This window comes from Pongo abelii, chromosome 2 (genome assembly GCF_028885655.2).
Source record: "Pongo abelii isolate AG06213 chromosome 2, NHGRI_mPonAbe1-v2.0_pri, whole genome shotgun sequence".
NCBI classification, from domain to species: Eukaryota; Metazoa; Chordata; class Mammalia; order Primates; family Hominidae; genus Pongo; species Pongo abelii.
In genome coordinates, this window is record NC_085928.1 from 104,322,347 (window position 1) to 104,336,733 (window position 14,387).

The window sequence follows — 14,387 nt, forward strand, 5'->3', positions numbered from 1 at the left end:
CTGCAGGATCTGGATGTAACGCCACCCCACATATCAAGGGTGATGGGGAAGCATGCATGTTGCCTGCTGCAGCCGGATGCCTGAGGGCTGGCCTGTGTTGCATGTGGGTGCGTACACATGGCATGCTTATCAGTGCAGAGGATGGCCCCTCAGCCCAGGAGTTGGGGAGTAAGAGGAAGGAGAGGAAGCCCCAGCTCTGGTGCCTCTCAGGATTTGGGCTCAGCCCTGTCTTGCTCCAGGTCTTATAGATTGAGGCTGGGTGCCCTTAGGCGGTGGTGGGCTGTGCTGGGCCAGGGGGCCCTAGGCTGAACCCAACCCTGCAGGACAGGCTGGGCAGGGCTCCCAGACCTGCACCTGACCCTGTTCCAGGCCCACGCTAGGGGATGGTGGGGGGAGGCTTAATTACATCCATGAATCATTCTCAAATAGCTCCTGTCCAGCCAGACTCAGGATGGTGATGCCCGCCCAGAGCTGAGAGCCAGGGGCTCCTGGAACCTCTGTTGCACATAAAAGCAGCAGAGGACGCGAGCAGGCACCCTAGCCTCTCTTGGCCACCTGCCTCGGCCTCCCCCATTGGTGTGCAGAATTCACCCCAAGATCAGAGGCCTATCTCAGCACCCGTGGGTAGCGCAGAACCAACTCCTCTAGACCTGGCAGCCCCATCCCACGTTATCTTGCCCCCTCAGCCTCCTCCGTCCCCTTGTGGCTGCTGCAGACTCCTCCAGCTTCTCTTTCCAGCATCCTCTAGGCCTCACTTTGCCTCTGGTTATCTTCTCCTGCCTCTCTCTGTCTTTCTCCTCTCTCCTCAGGGCACTGGGAGGCACCCCAAGGCCCAGCTCACTCCAGGGCTGGACCTCAACCTTATACCTGCAGCTGAGACCCAATTCTACTGCACTGGAGTGGTGATGGGGCAGCAGTTGCCAGCAGCAGCCCAGTCCAGCAACGGCTTTGAATCTCAGTTTCCTCTTTAAATGGGATGGCAGTGTGGCTTGGACTAAGCAGGATGGGAGGGCCCTGCCCCTGGCTCATGCCTTCTGCTGCAAAGTTCTTTCTGGCTGGGTGTGTCCCACCCTATAGGGTTCTGACCTTAACCCAAGTCCATGAGTCCACCTCCCTCCTGCCACCTTCTGGGAGACTGGGGTGAGGGACTACAGGCATCTCCTGCTTCCATCTGGGAGCCCTGGACAAGCTGGGCTCCAACACCCCATGGGCTGTAGGGACAGAAGCTGAGAATCTGATGCTCTAGTAACAGTACTTCTGTGAGTCAATAAGCACGTGGTAGGGAAAGGGAGTATGAGAGGCAGAAATGCACTTTACCGACCGCATAAATTATTTACCTGGGTCAGAAAGAATTGCTGAGAGGGAAGTACCTACTGTGCACAGGGTCAGCCTGGCTCTTGCCCCATTGGGTGCTGTGGGGACGAATTCCCCATCCAGCCAGAGGGGGTCCCTGGGGGTCAGAGACCCTCAGGAACTTGCAAGGCAGGCAGACTTGGCACCTGCCTGACTCCAGAAAGTTTCAAGGCCGAAGTTCTAGCCAGGTCTCCTTGAGTCCCAGAGACGTGGAGAGAGCCCCTGGGAACCTCCAGTACCTCAGGACTTGGTGGGAAGTCCTCTCCTTACCACCACCTATACCAGCCTGGCTGGAAAGATGATGGAGTGCTGCCACCTGGTGGCCACCAACAGCACAGTACCCGCCTCCAGTGTCCCCTGGGGGCAATCTTCCCCCACACCCCCACCTGTCCCCGAGGGTATTCATTCCTCCGGAATCGGGGTGGCTGGGCTCCGGGTGCCCTTGAGACCCCCAGCCAGACTATGCATGCCTGGGGAGCTTAGCTCAGGCCGGGATGCTCATCTGGGCTTTGAAACTTGTTTGATGCACAGCCATGACAGCTGCTCCCGGACGGCCCTCAAAGCCTTGCACATTGTAGCAGCTGTCCCAGCCAAAAGCAGTCTGGACTTGGGAATCCTTGGAGGCTCCTTCTAGTTTAGTAAGAGCACCTTTCAAATTCAAGATTTGGGTTCCCCTGATTGAGAGGACTGCACTACTCTCACAGCACCTCAACATCACACAGGGCTAAGAGGAATGGTGGCCCTATGGGCAGCACGCAGCACATTTAACCGGGCTTGGGATTGGAGTAAACCCTGATGGGCCAGTCAGGAGGATGCTTGGGGTCCCAGTGCTTCCAAACCAGAAGGATCACCCAAATATGGTCTTGCAGGATACCTGGGCCCAAGATAACAGCCTGTCAAACCTCAAGGACTGGGGCCATCAATTTAGATGCAGGGTGAAGGCTGCAGTCACCTGGCTAGGTATGCTGGTAACAGGTGAGGCTAGAGGAGGGAGCCTCCCATCTCTGAGGAGCTGGCTCAGACCCTCACGTTCACAGGAACCCTCAGCTTCACGCTCATAGGAAAGGCCACGCTGGTGTTGACAACAGATGCTGTGGTCCACAGCACACATGGGAAAGCCTTGAGTAGCTCTGACAGGTAACCCTAAGCACCAGCAGTGTGAGATAGGTTCAGGTGCCCTTCCGGGTGCTGGGAAGTCAATCTGAGGCTGCTAGAGGGCTGGCTCCTATTAATGCCTGGCCGTGGCTCCCCTAGGGAAGACGCTTCCACCCAACCTTTGCTGAGCTGGGTGCATATAATTAAGAGCTTCCCAGATCCTATTCTGGGTATGCTCACCTGGAAGAGCTTTCCGGGCCAGATGTCAAAAGGGTCTAATTAGGGTACTCAGGACTGCTGCTCAGGTGCGAGGAACACCAGCATCTCCCCTGATGCTGTGAGGGCTCTGGAGGTGAGACCAGTTTCTTATCCAACTTTTGTAAACCAGATCTGTGACACACTCTCCACCCCAGCTCTGGGCGCTTGGGCCCTCATTTGTGAAGTTCCCAAGCCTTACTCTGCAGAAACCCAGGCTTGGGGCTTCTGCATTTGCCTCCACCTCTCCCTAGCCAGAGCTGTGATTAGGCTTAGCTTCTCCAAGGCACTACCCTACAGGCCAGGGTGAGGACCTCCTGAGCATTTTCTATTCCTTAAGGCCCTGCCCGAAAAGAGGAAAACGTGACCACCCACAAAAGCGAGTCTAGCTTCAAAAGCAAACTGCAGAGAAAAGGCCACCTTAACTGCATGCCCAATCTGTGGAGCTCAAGCACTCAGTTTGGCCAGATTGGCAATGTGAGCACCCCATCACATCATCTGGTCCCAAGAACAGCCTGAGATCCAGGCATACTTCCTGACCTGGTCAGGCATGGTCTTCTGGGTCAAAATGATGTTCTCTGCCCTGTGGAAGAGTGCTGAGGACGAAATACCCATTCAAAACAGAAAACTCTGCAATGCCCCCAGGACCTCCTTAGCAGCTGAGAAGACGGAGTGAGTGGAGTGCTGCCAGGGGGAGATGACCTCCTCAGTTCCTCCATCGCAGCAGAGGGTGGACCAGGTATCATCTGTATCATGGCCAAAAGCAGGGAGGATCTGCCCTGCAGAGCAGAGCAGTGACAACTCCACATTCCGGCACGTGTGGAATAAAGTCTGTGGAAACTAGAGAGGCGCAAGCACTCATGGTCACTTTGGTCTTAGCAGAAAAGCTACTAAGTTACCATGATTTCCATTAAGAGTTTTAAAACATGTTAAACTCTTTTTTTTTTTTTTTTTTTTGAAACAGAGTTTCGCTCTTGTTGCCCAGGCTAGAGTGCAATGGCGTGACCTCCGGCTCACCACAACCTCTGCCTCCTGGGTTCAAGCAATTCTCCTGCCTCAGCCTCCCGAGTAGCTGGGATTACAGGTGCACGCCACCACGTCTGGGCAATTTTTTTGTATTTTCGGTAGAGATGGGGTTTCACCATGTTGGCCAGACTGGTCTCAAACTCCTGACCTCAGGCAATCCACCCGCCTCGGCCTCCCAAAGTGTTGGGATTACAGGCGTGAGCCATCACGCCTGGCCAACCCTGCCTTAAAATCAATCAATCAATCAATCAGAACATGGTGATGGCGGCAAGAAATAAACTGATTTCATCACAAGGCTTGACTGGCTCAGACACGCTTAACCCACCTACCCACCCAAGAATAAACAGACACAGGACACCCATTTCTCAAGGTATTTTTGTAAAGGAGCCAGATTTGGCAACTAGACTGAAAATCTTCCAAAATTCTGTACAAATGTGTAATATACAAATATACACAAGGCTTTTGCCAAGAAAAGACATCACAACAAATGAGAGGTGGCTTTGGTGTCACATACCACCTACAGCATCTCAAACCCCTAGGAATGTGAGGGGCTGATGGACCACAGCATAGGCTACACATGTAAACACGCTACATTACACTATGTACACTGGAGTATAAAAAACCCACTGTCCTCTCCGGTCTGTTCACAAGCCCTCTGGCGGGAAGGAAGGCCATTCACCAGACAACCCACATAAGGGGAACTTCTTTAAGGTGGGAGGGAGAACCCTGTAGAATGACGTGGTTCACCCTAAGATCTATTAACAGCACAAGGCATGCCCTTAAAGAGACAGGCGGTAAGAGCGAATTCAGGAGATGGACCACTTCTTGTGCTCCTTGTCATCTCTCTCTCTCTCTCTCTCTCTCTCTCTCTCTCACTCCATCTCAGTGAACCGGGCAAACATGGCTTTCCGGACAGCATCTTTGTAGGAATCGGCGCCCGACAAACCATATGCGCTGCCTTTGGCTCCTAGGCCAGCTCCCTTTAGCCGAACTTGAGCCTGGGAAAGCACAGAGACTGTCAGCTGGGAGGTAGGGTATGGGCTGCTCCACCTCTCACCATGTCCACCCCTTACCCAGCAGGACCACCCACCAGGAGACAGAAGAGAGAAAACTGTACATGAAGACAAGGATTTCTCCAGAAGAGACCAGGAGCAAGTGTAAGGACTGGAGGAATAAAATGGGCTATGGAACACAGCAAATCACCCACCCCTCAATGCCTGCTCAGCAAGCATCCATGCCTAGGAAAGGGCCCCAAAGTACTCCTCTGAAGTGTGGGAAAGGCCTGGTAATTACAGGCACAGATTATACAGGACAGCTCGATGTCAGCAGAACTCACATAAACAGGATGAACATGGTCTACAAGAGTCTGAACTAAGTCGTGCTCCCAGGACAGAGCAGGGGCAATTACAGGTGGAGCTCCTGCCTAGAAGGCCAGTGGGTAGGGGCCTCTGATCCTGGGATATGATACCTCAATGTGGGCTCTGATCAATTTAAAGATTTCTTATCATGGGTGAAAACCCTACTAAATTTTTTTTTTTTTTTTTTTTTTTTGAGACAGAGTCGCTGTTGCCCAGGCTGGAGTGCAGTGGCGTGATCTCGGCTCACTGCAACCTCCTCCTGCCAGGTTCTAGCAATTCACCTGCCTCAGCCTCCTGAGTAGCTGGGATTACAGGCACACGCTGCCATGCCCAGTTAATATTTTGTATTTTAGTAGAGACAGGGTTTCACCGTGTTGCCCAGGCTGGTCTCAAACTCCTGGGCTCAGGAATCCACCCTCCTCAGCCTCCCAAAGTGCTGGGATTACAGGCGCGAGCTCATGCCTGTAATCTGCCCCTTCATGCTAAGGTAAAGCTGCTCCTGGCTCCCAGGCTCTATGCGTGCTCTGATCTCATCTCTGGAGCCAGCCTATAAGGCTGGCAAACATCAAGGCCTGACCCTACTGCTTACCTCAATGGGAGCCGTAATGCCTTGACACTTTCGTCCCAAGCCAGAGCCTTCCCGCCAGCCCATGGCCTGCAGCATCTTGTTGCCAATGTTACTGTGGTCAATGCCATCTTTGGTGGGTTGCTCGTAATTCCTGCCAGTGGCAAACACACAGTTACTTAAAACAGCCAGGGCCCCAGCTTACGAACTGGAAAATGTGCGCATCACATACACAGTGCCGGCATCAAACTGCTTCTTGCGCTTGGGCTCTGGAGGTTCTGGAATGCCGTACTTCTCCCGTCTTTCTGCAGCTCGGTCTCGGTATTTCATCTACATGGGAGAAAAAACACTGCTGGAAATGTTCACAGACTTCAACCTGTAACCGTCTAATGCACCTATTCAAAACTATCCCCTCAATATTTTTAAATCTGAAGAATGCTTTTTTTTTAGACTGCTCTGAAATACCAAATTCCCTTGTTCCCCTCATCATACCTAGTCATATCTGAAATGTTAAATTTGTAGATATGAATTGTGTGGAACCAGGGGCAGAACTATGTCTCCAACAAGCAGTTTTATTTAATTAGCCACCCTCTGTCAAGCTATTCAACCAGCCCACTGGGCAGTGGGTACAGCTTGCGAAGAGGAAGGCAGAATTGCCCGTTCTCCATAGCATTTGGACAGGCATACCTCCAACATTTGGATAGGCATACCTCCAACATCAAGGAGGCTTCCAGAGACCTGTTCAGCAGTCCCTGGGGAGGTGGAACCATAGATAGTAGGGCAGGAAGGGTGTGGGGAGAAGAAAAGCAAAAGCCTTAACTACAAACACTTCAGAATTATCTCGGGTGGGAGATTTCTAACCCACTTGCTCATTTCTAAACCACAGGCCTCTATTTGCATTTAAATCCCTGCCCACCTGGCCGCCAACCTGCCTTAACCACCAGCACTAACTGCTTGCCCATTATTGTGTCACAGGCTTCTCTCTTGCCTTTGTTCCCAGATCTGCTTGCCATGCCCTGCCCATCCTTCCTTTCATATCACCTGCAATAACCTCATGTCCCTTGGGATTAATTTGAAGCCCCCTTCTTTGCCCATGAAGGCTTCCCTGGCCAGGCCAAACTAGACCACTCTCTCCATAACAAAATCCAGTGTATTTAAGCAGCAAGGTCTGGCATTCAAGACCTGTGAGCAGTCTCGGCAGTGTGCTTTTGCCTTGTGCACCCTTATGATGAAGGGACAATGTGAGGCTCACGAGGCACACAGAGCCTGGGTCTAGGCTACATGAACTACAATGGTCAGATGACAAGGGTATGACAAATCCTTCTACCCTGCCCCTGGGATCTGGAACTAAATGCTACAAATAAAAGCTAAAGGCGATTATCCCAATATCCTCTTCCTTGTGGCACAGTTTCCCATTCACCTCTCTCTCCCTTAGCTCCAAGGCTTCCAGCTCCTGCTCGCTCAGCCTGGATCGTCGGTAGATGTCCATGTTTTGCTACACAAAAGATTTGAAAGACACAGTAAGGACTCAGACCATCTTAATTTGAAATGTCCTAACATTAGTAACATCTACTGTACTTTAAGAGCCAAAGCCCAAACAATACACAATCACATAAAAACTATAGTTTGATGTGTGTGGAGCTGCCAGACTCCCTCCACCGTCATCGGGAACAGCTTTCTGTAAGGCCATCATTAGATGGCAGGTATTTTTGGAACCGTCAGGACTGTTAGGGCACTCAAATTGTCTCACTGCCTCCCCTTGCCCCCTCAGATCAGCTCAGAGAAGCATGGCCACCTTGTGAAGGTCTGAGAGTTGCTGGTGCCTGACTAGGGCATCTTTGTTCGGGAACTGACGCCGGCAGAGCAGACAGGCCATCTTCTTCCAGTCAGCTAGCTTTTCTTCCTCACTCTCAAGTCTCTCCACCAGCTCCTCCTCATTGTCACTGTCACCACTGTAAGCAGCAACCAGACCCCTCTGGGGACAAAAAGAGGACAGGTCACTGGAAATGTACAATAGGAAGATGGCGGTGGCTATGTACCTGGATAAAGTAATGCCTCATCAGAAATGTTAACAAATCCCCATTACTGTATGTCACTTTAGTAGTGAGTCACATTTTGTCAACTGCGTGGAGCAGTAAGGTCCTTGAGTGCTAGGCCTGACAGCCTCCTGGTACCAACCTTCTTGGAGCCTAACAAATGGATTCCTGGGTGATTACCTTTTTCTATTTCTTTTGAGAAGGAGTCTCACTCTGTTGCCCAGGCTGGAGTGCAGTGGCATAACCTCAGCTCACTGCAACCTCCACCTCCCAGGTTCAAGTGATTCAAGTGTCTCAGCCTCCCAAGTAGCTGGGATTACAGGCGCCTGCCACCATCCCTGGCTAATCTTTTGCATTTTTAGTAGAGATGGGGTTTCACCACATTGGTCAGGCTGATCTCGAACTCCTGACCTCAAATGATCCACCTGCCTTGGCCTTGGCCTCCCAAAGTGCTGGGATTACAGGTGTGAGCCACCATGCCACGACTCTTTTTTTTTTTTTTTTTTTTTTTTAAATGAGACAGGGTCTTGCTCACTGCCCAGGCTGGAGTGCAATGGTATGATCCCCAAAAAGTGCAGTGGCTCACTGCAGCCTTGATCTCCTGGGCTCAAGCAATTCTCTTACCTCAGCATCCCAAGTAGCTAGGAGTACAGATGCAAGCCACCACACCCAACTAATTTGTTTCTGATTTTTAGTAGAGACGAAGTCTTGCAATGTTGCCTAGACTGAGTGACTATTTTCAAACCACTGACCACACATAAAAATCCCAAATACAACATATCAGAATAATGGCCCACCCAGACCAGTAACTATCTAGTAAAACAAGCTTTTTCTTGTCTTAATTTTCTCTTTCCAGACCATTAAAACTCTCTACTCACAGATGCAATGAAACTTAATTAACTGAGCTTAGGAATTGAAGCTTCTTTCATCACTCCATCTCATCTGCTCTCACAGAAAACAAAGCCCCAAACATGGAATCTATGTGCAGAAACTGCTCCAATACCCATCAACAGCAATCACATTCAGTTTTAAGTAGGAATCACATTAGCCAAGATGCAGCTGAGCCTTAAAGTGAGACACAAACCACAGATAGGGTCTTTACAACACTGGTGGTACTCCTTACTTTGAGGGGATTCTCCTCATCTCCATTTCGCACCAATTCTGGGATGAGCTGCTGCCTTTCAGCTAAGGCTCCCTGGGAAACAGAGGACAAGCCATGAGACTCAAGTTTTAGGTAAGTTCCCATCATGACGTACTGGCCATTCCTGCTATTACCTTCTTCTCAAAGAGAGCAAAGCCAGCGTCTGCTGCAGCAGATTCTCTCCTTTCTTCTTCCCTCAAGGAATTGACAGGCTGAAAGCTATTTTTAAAGTTTTCTTTCTGCTTATTCAAACTTTTAGCCCAGCGTTCCATGTCTTTGGCGATCTAATGTCAAACAACAAACACCAACAAAAAAATATTTAGTCCCCTGTGCCATGAGAATGAGCCATTAAGGATCTTATCTCAACTATATGCCCTGTAACAAACCCCTTTTACTCTTACTTCCACCTACAAATATTTCCATTAGATGTTATCACATATAACCAAAGTCATTCATAAATACTGCTTGAAAAGCTTTGAGATTTCCAGGACTTTTTTTTTCCTAAGTACACAGGCTAACTGACAGTCAAGATACGGTAACAATAACAAATTGCAAAATGCTCTAAGAACTTAGTATGAATAAAACGTGGAGCCCAATTTTTAAGAATCCAAATAATACTGACATAAATGCTACAACCCCAAAACCAAGAGTTCAGCCCAATACCTCAATGAGAGAAATATGGGTCATGTTCTAACCTGCTGGGCTGTTTTGCTCTTGGGTTTCTCCTTCTTCTCTTTCCCCTCTTTTACAGGAGGCAGGCCCGTCTGCTGGTGGGAGCTAGACTCTGCAGCTGGCACGTAGGTCTCTTTTTCCCCATCCCAGTAAAGGTACTGCTGGGTTAAGGAATTATAGTAGTACTAGAAAACAACAAACAAAAAACAATTAATGCAGACTTTCTGCTATGCCAGTCGATTACATATTTTGTCAAAAAAAAAAAAAAGATAAAATATGTTGTGGACTAGTGATATTTCCTGCCCAGAAAAGACCCTTGGCACACCTTGGTTTAAGTAAAGATGATGAACCACCTAGCAAAGAGGTGTGACGCTGCTAGAGTAAAAATAGAATATGATTTCTTTAAAAAGTTTAGTTCTCAGCCGGGAGCAGTGGCTCATGCCTGTAATCCTAGCACTTTGGGAGGTGGTGGTGGGCAGATCACCCAAGGTCAGGCATTCAAGACCAGCCTGGCCAACATGGTGATAACTCATCTCCACTAAAAATACAAAAATTAGCTGGGCATGATAGCACACCTGTAATCCCAGCTACTCAGGAGGCTGAGGCAAGAGAACTGCTTGAACAACCTGGGAGATGGAGGAGATGGCAGTGAGCCAAGATTGCGCCACTGCACTCCAGTCTGGGCAACAGAGTAAGACTCCGTCTCAAAAAAAATGATAATAAAAATTTTAAAAGTCTAGTTCCCATTAATTTAATCCCTGGGCCTACCTAGAGGGCACCCAAAGAGCAATTTGTCTCACTCTGTTCCACAGACTATTTACATAAACCAGGCAGCCAGAAAAGGTGGGCGTGTCATGGAATTCAGACATCTGCCATGACAACAGCTCATCATTGGGCCCATCCACATAGAATCCTGTGGATACCAGGCAACCACACAACCAATAAACACTAGCTCAGAGCTGGAAGGAGGTGTTGGTGAAGGGACCCAAGCTCAGCAGGAATTGCAACAGAGGAGAGGTGTCACATATCCTCTCCTCTATTTTCCAGTCGCTCACTCTATCTGCTCAACAGGAACCCAGGAGACAGTGTCTGTCTCTTCTGGGTAAGGTGGCGTGGCTAACAGACACAACTTCTTCTTTTTTTTTTTTTTTTTAAAATGGAGTCTCGCTCCGTCACCCAGGCTGGAGTGCAGTGGCGCGATCTTGGCTTACTGCAAGCTCCACCTCCCGGGTTCACGCCATTCTCCTGCCTCAGCCTCCTGAGTAGCTGGGACTACAGGCGTTTGCCACCACGCCCGGCTAATTTTTTCGTATTTTTTTTTTTTTTTTTTAGTAGAGACGGGGTTTCACTGTGTTAGCCAGGATGGTCTCAATCTCCTGACCTAGTGATCCTCCCGTCTTGGCCTCCCAAAGTGCTGGGATTACAGGCGTGAGCCACCACGCCCAGCCTACAGACACAACTTCTAAGGCCACCAAAGAGAGCTGACAGGGAAAAAAAAAAAAAAAAAAAAAAAGAACTGAGAGGGAAATAAATGGCCAGGCTTCACAAATGAGAGGGAGAAGTGGAAGAGGCATGCAGAGGCTTGGCCTGCTTAGGCACGTCGCACACAGTTTCACACTTCAATCTCTTAGAAACCACAACCCATCAATGCCAAGTTCCTGTTAAAAATACTTATTTTACTGTTCTATATATACAGCTCGCGGTCATAAATAGAGTTATTTATGGGGTGTTAAAGTTGTTTTTCCCTTTTAAAAGTTATATATGCCACCAAAAATAAAATATCACTCCATACATCTGCTAAATTCTACCCTCAAGAATACACAGGGACGCAAAGTAAAGGATGCTGGACACAAAAGGTCATCTATTGTCTGACTCCACTTACATGAAATGTCAAGAACAGAGGGCTGGGCACGGTGGCTCATGCCTGTAATCCTGGCACTTTGGAGGCTGAGGCGGGTGGATCACTTAAGGTCAGGAGTTCGAGACCAGCCTGGCAAACAAGGTGAAACCCTGTCTCAACTACAAAAATTAGCTGGGTGTGGTGAGCGCCTGTAATCCCAGCTACCAGCTACCTCAGGAGGCTGAGGCAGGAGCATCGCTTGAACCCAGGAGGTGGAGGCTGCAGTGAGCCAAGATCGTGCCACAAAAAAAAAAAAAAAAAAAAAAAAAAGCAAATCCATAGAGACAGAGAGTAGATTAGTAGTTACTGGAGGAGAGTACAGAATGGGGAGTGACTGTTTAACAGGTACAGGGTTTCTTCTTGGAGTGATGAAAATGTTCTGAGATTAGTGGTAACAGTTACACAACACTGTGAATATACTAAAAGCCACTGATTTGTACACTCTAAAAGGTTAAACAATAGGGAGAAAAGTATAATTTAAAATTTCTAGCTAGGTCTTTCCATAAATTGTAACTTGACAGAATAATCTATGGCAACAGAAATCAAAATAGTGGTTAATGAAGACATAGGTTACTGACCAGCAATGGGCATGAGGATTAGGTGGGCTGGGAATAAGTGGTGGTATATATACACACGTAATATACAAATGTATAGACATGTAAACATTCAAAGAATTGCACATTTCTGTTTTGTGTATTTTTCTGTGTGTATATTATACCTCAAAACATTTTTTAACCCTAAAATTAAAACTTACAATCTCCAAATAAAAATTACATTTTGGTGGCTTTGAAGAAGTTAAAACTAATCTGAGTCATATATTCTTTTGCAGGAAATGTTTCATTTTATGCCTCATAAATGCACTAAGCGAAACTACTTCTAGTGAAATTGAGGAGGAAAGCAGCACATTTACTTGCGAGTTGGGGTCATAATAGAGCCCTGTCGTCGGATCATAGTAATATCCTGAAGATTCATCATACTGGTAAGTGGACGTGTCAGGTACTGCTGCAAAAACAAAATCCAGCATACAGTCATTCCAGGTAAGAAATTAGCTTTATTTCAAATTCTAAGCCAGTGAGATGCAGCACGCCTAACGTTTCTTCTCTGTCTCACATCCCCAAGTGTCCCTCTGACACCCGCAAAGGGAGAAGAACTCTCATTAAACAAAGACAACAACTACGACCTTCCAACTGTCAACAGCCCCATGAGGTTTGGCTTACCATATTTGGTACCAGGAACTACACCAGTAGGGGAAGCGGCTGGGGCCTGTGTACTTGTGCTAGTGCTAGGCTGTGCTTCCTCAGTCTGGAAAGAACAGCAGCTTCAATATAATTTCAACTGTAAAGCCTTTTAAGAGAGCTAAATCACTGCAATCATCCAGGAGGAAGGGCTCCCCTGACAGACACACTGTAGCAATAATCTAAGGCAATCCCTCAGCAAAACACATGTTGACAACTTTCTTGCTTTCTTTTTCAAGAGGAGTCTTGCTCTGTTGCCCAAACTGGACTGCAGTGGCGCAATTTTGGCTCACTGCAACCTCCGTCTCCGGGGTTCAAGCAATTCTCCTGCCTCAGCCTCCCGAGTAGCTGGGATTACAGGCGTGTGCCACCACGCCCGGCTAATTTTTGTATTTTTAGTAGAGACGGGGTTTCACCATGTTGGCCAGGCTGGTCTTGAACCCCTGACCCTGTGATCCGCCCGCCTTGGCCTCCCAAAGTGCTGGGATTACAGGCGTGAGCCACTGCGCCCGGCGACAACTTACTTTTTTTTTTTGAGACGGAGTCTCGCTCTGTCGCCCAGGCTGGAGTGCAGTGGCACCATCTTGGCTCACTGCAAGCTCCGCTTCCCAGGTTCACGCCATTCTCCTGCCTCAGCCTCCCAAGTAGCTGGGAATACAGGCGCCCGCCACCACGCCCGGCTAATTTTTTTGTATTTTTAGTAGAGACGGGTTTCACCGTGTTAGCCAGGATGGTCTTGATCTCCTAACCACCCGCCTTGGCCTCCCAAAGTGCTGGGATTACAGGCGCGAGCCACCACGCCTGGCCCCGGCGACAACTTTCTAAAGGTCAAGCACGCATAAAGTATAAATACACAGTTGAAATTTTATATTTAAAATATACATGCACATATATATCATAAAATTAATATTTTAAGACAACAGAAAGAAATAAGGTTGAAGTGTGTATTACTCAATCCTGGCTCATATAACAGGAAAGGGTAATACTTGTATAGCAAAACAAAATTTCCCCATCAGCCACGAGTTCTGTATATAGGACAACAGGATTACCGGAGAGCCAGGTGGATTGGAGGTTTGATTATACAGCTGAGGACTCTGGGACACCACAGCCGCTGAGGTGGTGGTCACTGCTGTGCCTGATGATAAACACAAGTGTTAGGGAAAGTCAAGGCACTGAATGCCAACCCAAACATCTTTATTTGTAATGCCCAATCTAGCCTTCTTCTGTCATTGTATATGTCAGTTCTTCATAAGCTGATTCCCACTAAGTACCCTGGAATCTGTGACATTTTCATTTTCTTATAATTCTACTAGATGTGATATACAAAGTTAAGGATTCTGTATCATGGCTAAGAAAAAGAGAAGAGGCCGGGTGCAGTGGCTCAGGCCTGTAATCCCAGCACTTTGGAAGGAAGAGGCGAGCCGATCACGAGGTCAGGAGATTGAGACCATCCTGGCTAACACGGTGAAACCCCGTCTCTACTAAAAATACAAAAAATTAGCCGGGAGTGGTGGCGGGCACCTGTAGTCCCAGCTACTTGTGAGGCTAAGGCAGGAGAATGGCGTGAACCTGGGAGGCAGAGCTTGCAGTGAACCAAGATCACGCCACTGCACTCCAGCCTGGGCGACAGAGCGAGACTCCGTCTCAAAAAAAAAAAAAAAGAGAAAAGAAAGAGAAGAAAGGATCTATATTTGCTCTGGGGTTGAGAAAGATTTAACTCACAAGGCTTTTTAAAGCCTGAAACAAAAATT

General features: G+C 48.4%; 1 protein-coding gene across 3 annotated transcripts in view; it reads right to left on the minus strand.

Annotated features, from left to right (window-relative positions):
• Positions 1 to 4,086: 4,086 nt before the first annotated feature.
• Positions 4,087 to 14,387, minus strand: part of RBM5 (RNA binding motif protein 5) — a 30,429-nt gene continuing 20,128 nt past the window's right edge. For all 3 annotated transcript variants that reach the window (XM_054550722.2, XM_024245382.3, XM_054550723.2), the window contains 11 exons: positions 13,686 to 13,771; positions 12,619 to 12,703; positions 12,312 to 12,403; positions 9,525 to 9,686; positions 8,964 to 9,113; positions 8,812 to 8,883; positions 7,448 to 7,627; positions 7,073 to 7,147; positions 5,885 to 5,982; positions 5,677 to 5,806; positions 4,087 to 4,727 (listed from right to left, as the gene is read on the minus strand). In XM_054550722.2, the coding sequence (XP_054406697.1) occupies positions 4,602 to 4,727; positions 5,677 to 5,806; positions 5,885 to 5,982; positions 7,073 to 7,147; positions 7,448 to 7,627; positions 8,812 to 8,883; positions 8,964 to 9,113; positions 9,525 to 9,686; positions 12,312 to 12,403; positions 12,619 to 12,703; positions 13,686 to 13,771 (1,256 nt within the window). In that variant the 3' untranslated portion in view covers positions 4,087 to 4,601. The remainder of the gene's footprint in view (positions 4,728 to 5,676; positions 5,807 to 5,884; positions 5,983 to 7,072; positions 7,148 to 7,447; positions 7,628 to 8,811; positions 8,884 to 8,963; positions 9,114 to 9,524; positions 9,687 to 12,311; positions 12,404 to 12,618; positions 12,704 to 13,685; positions 13,772 to 14,387) is intronic.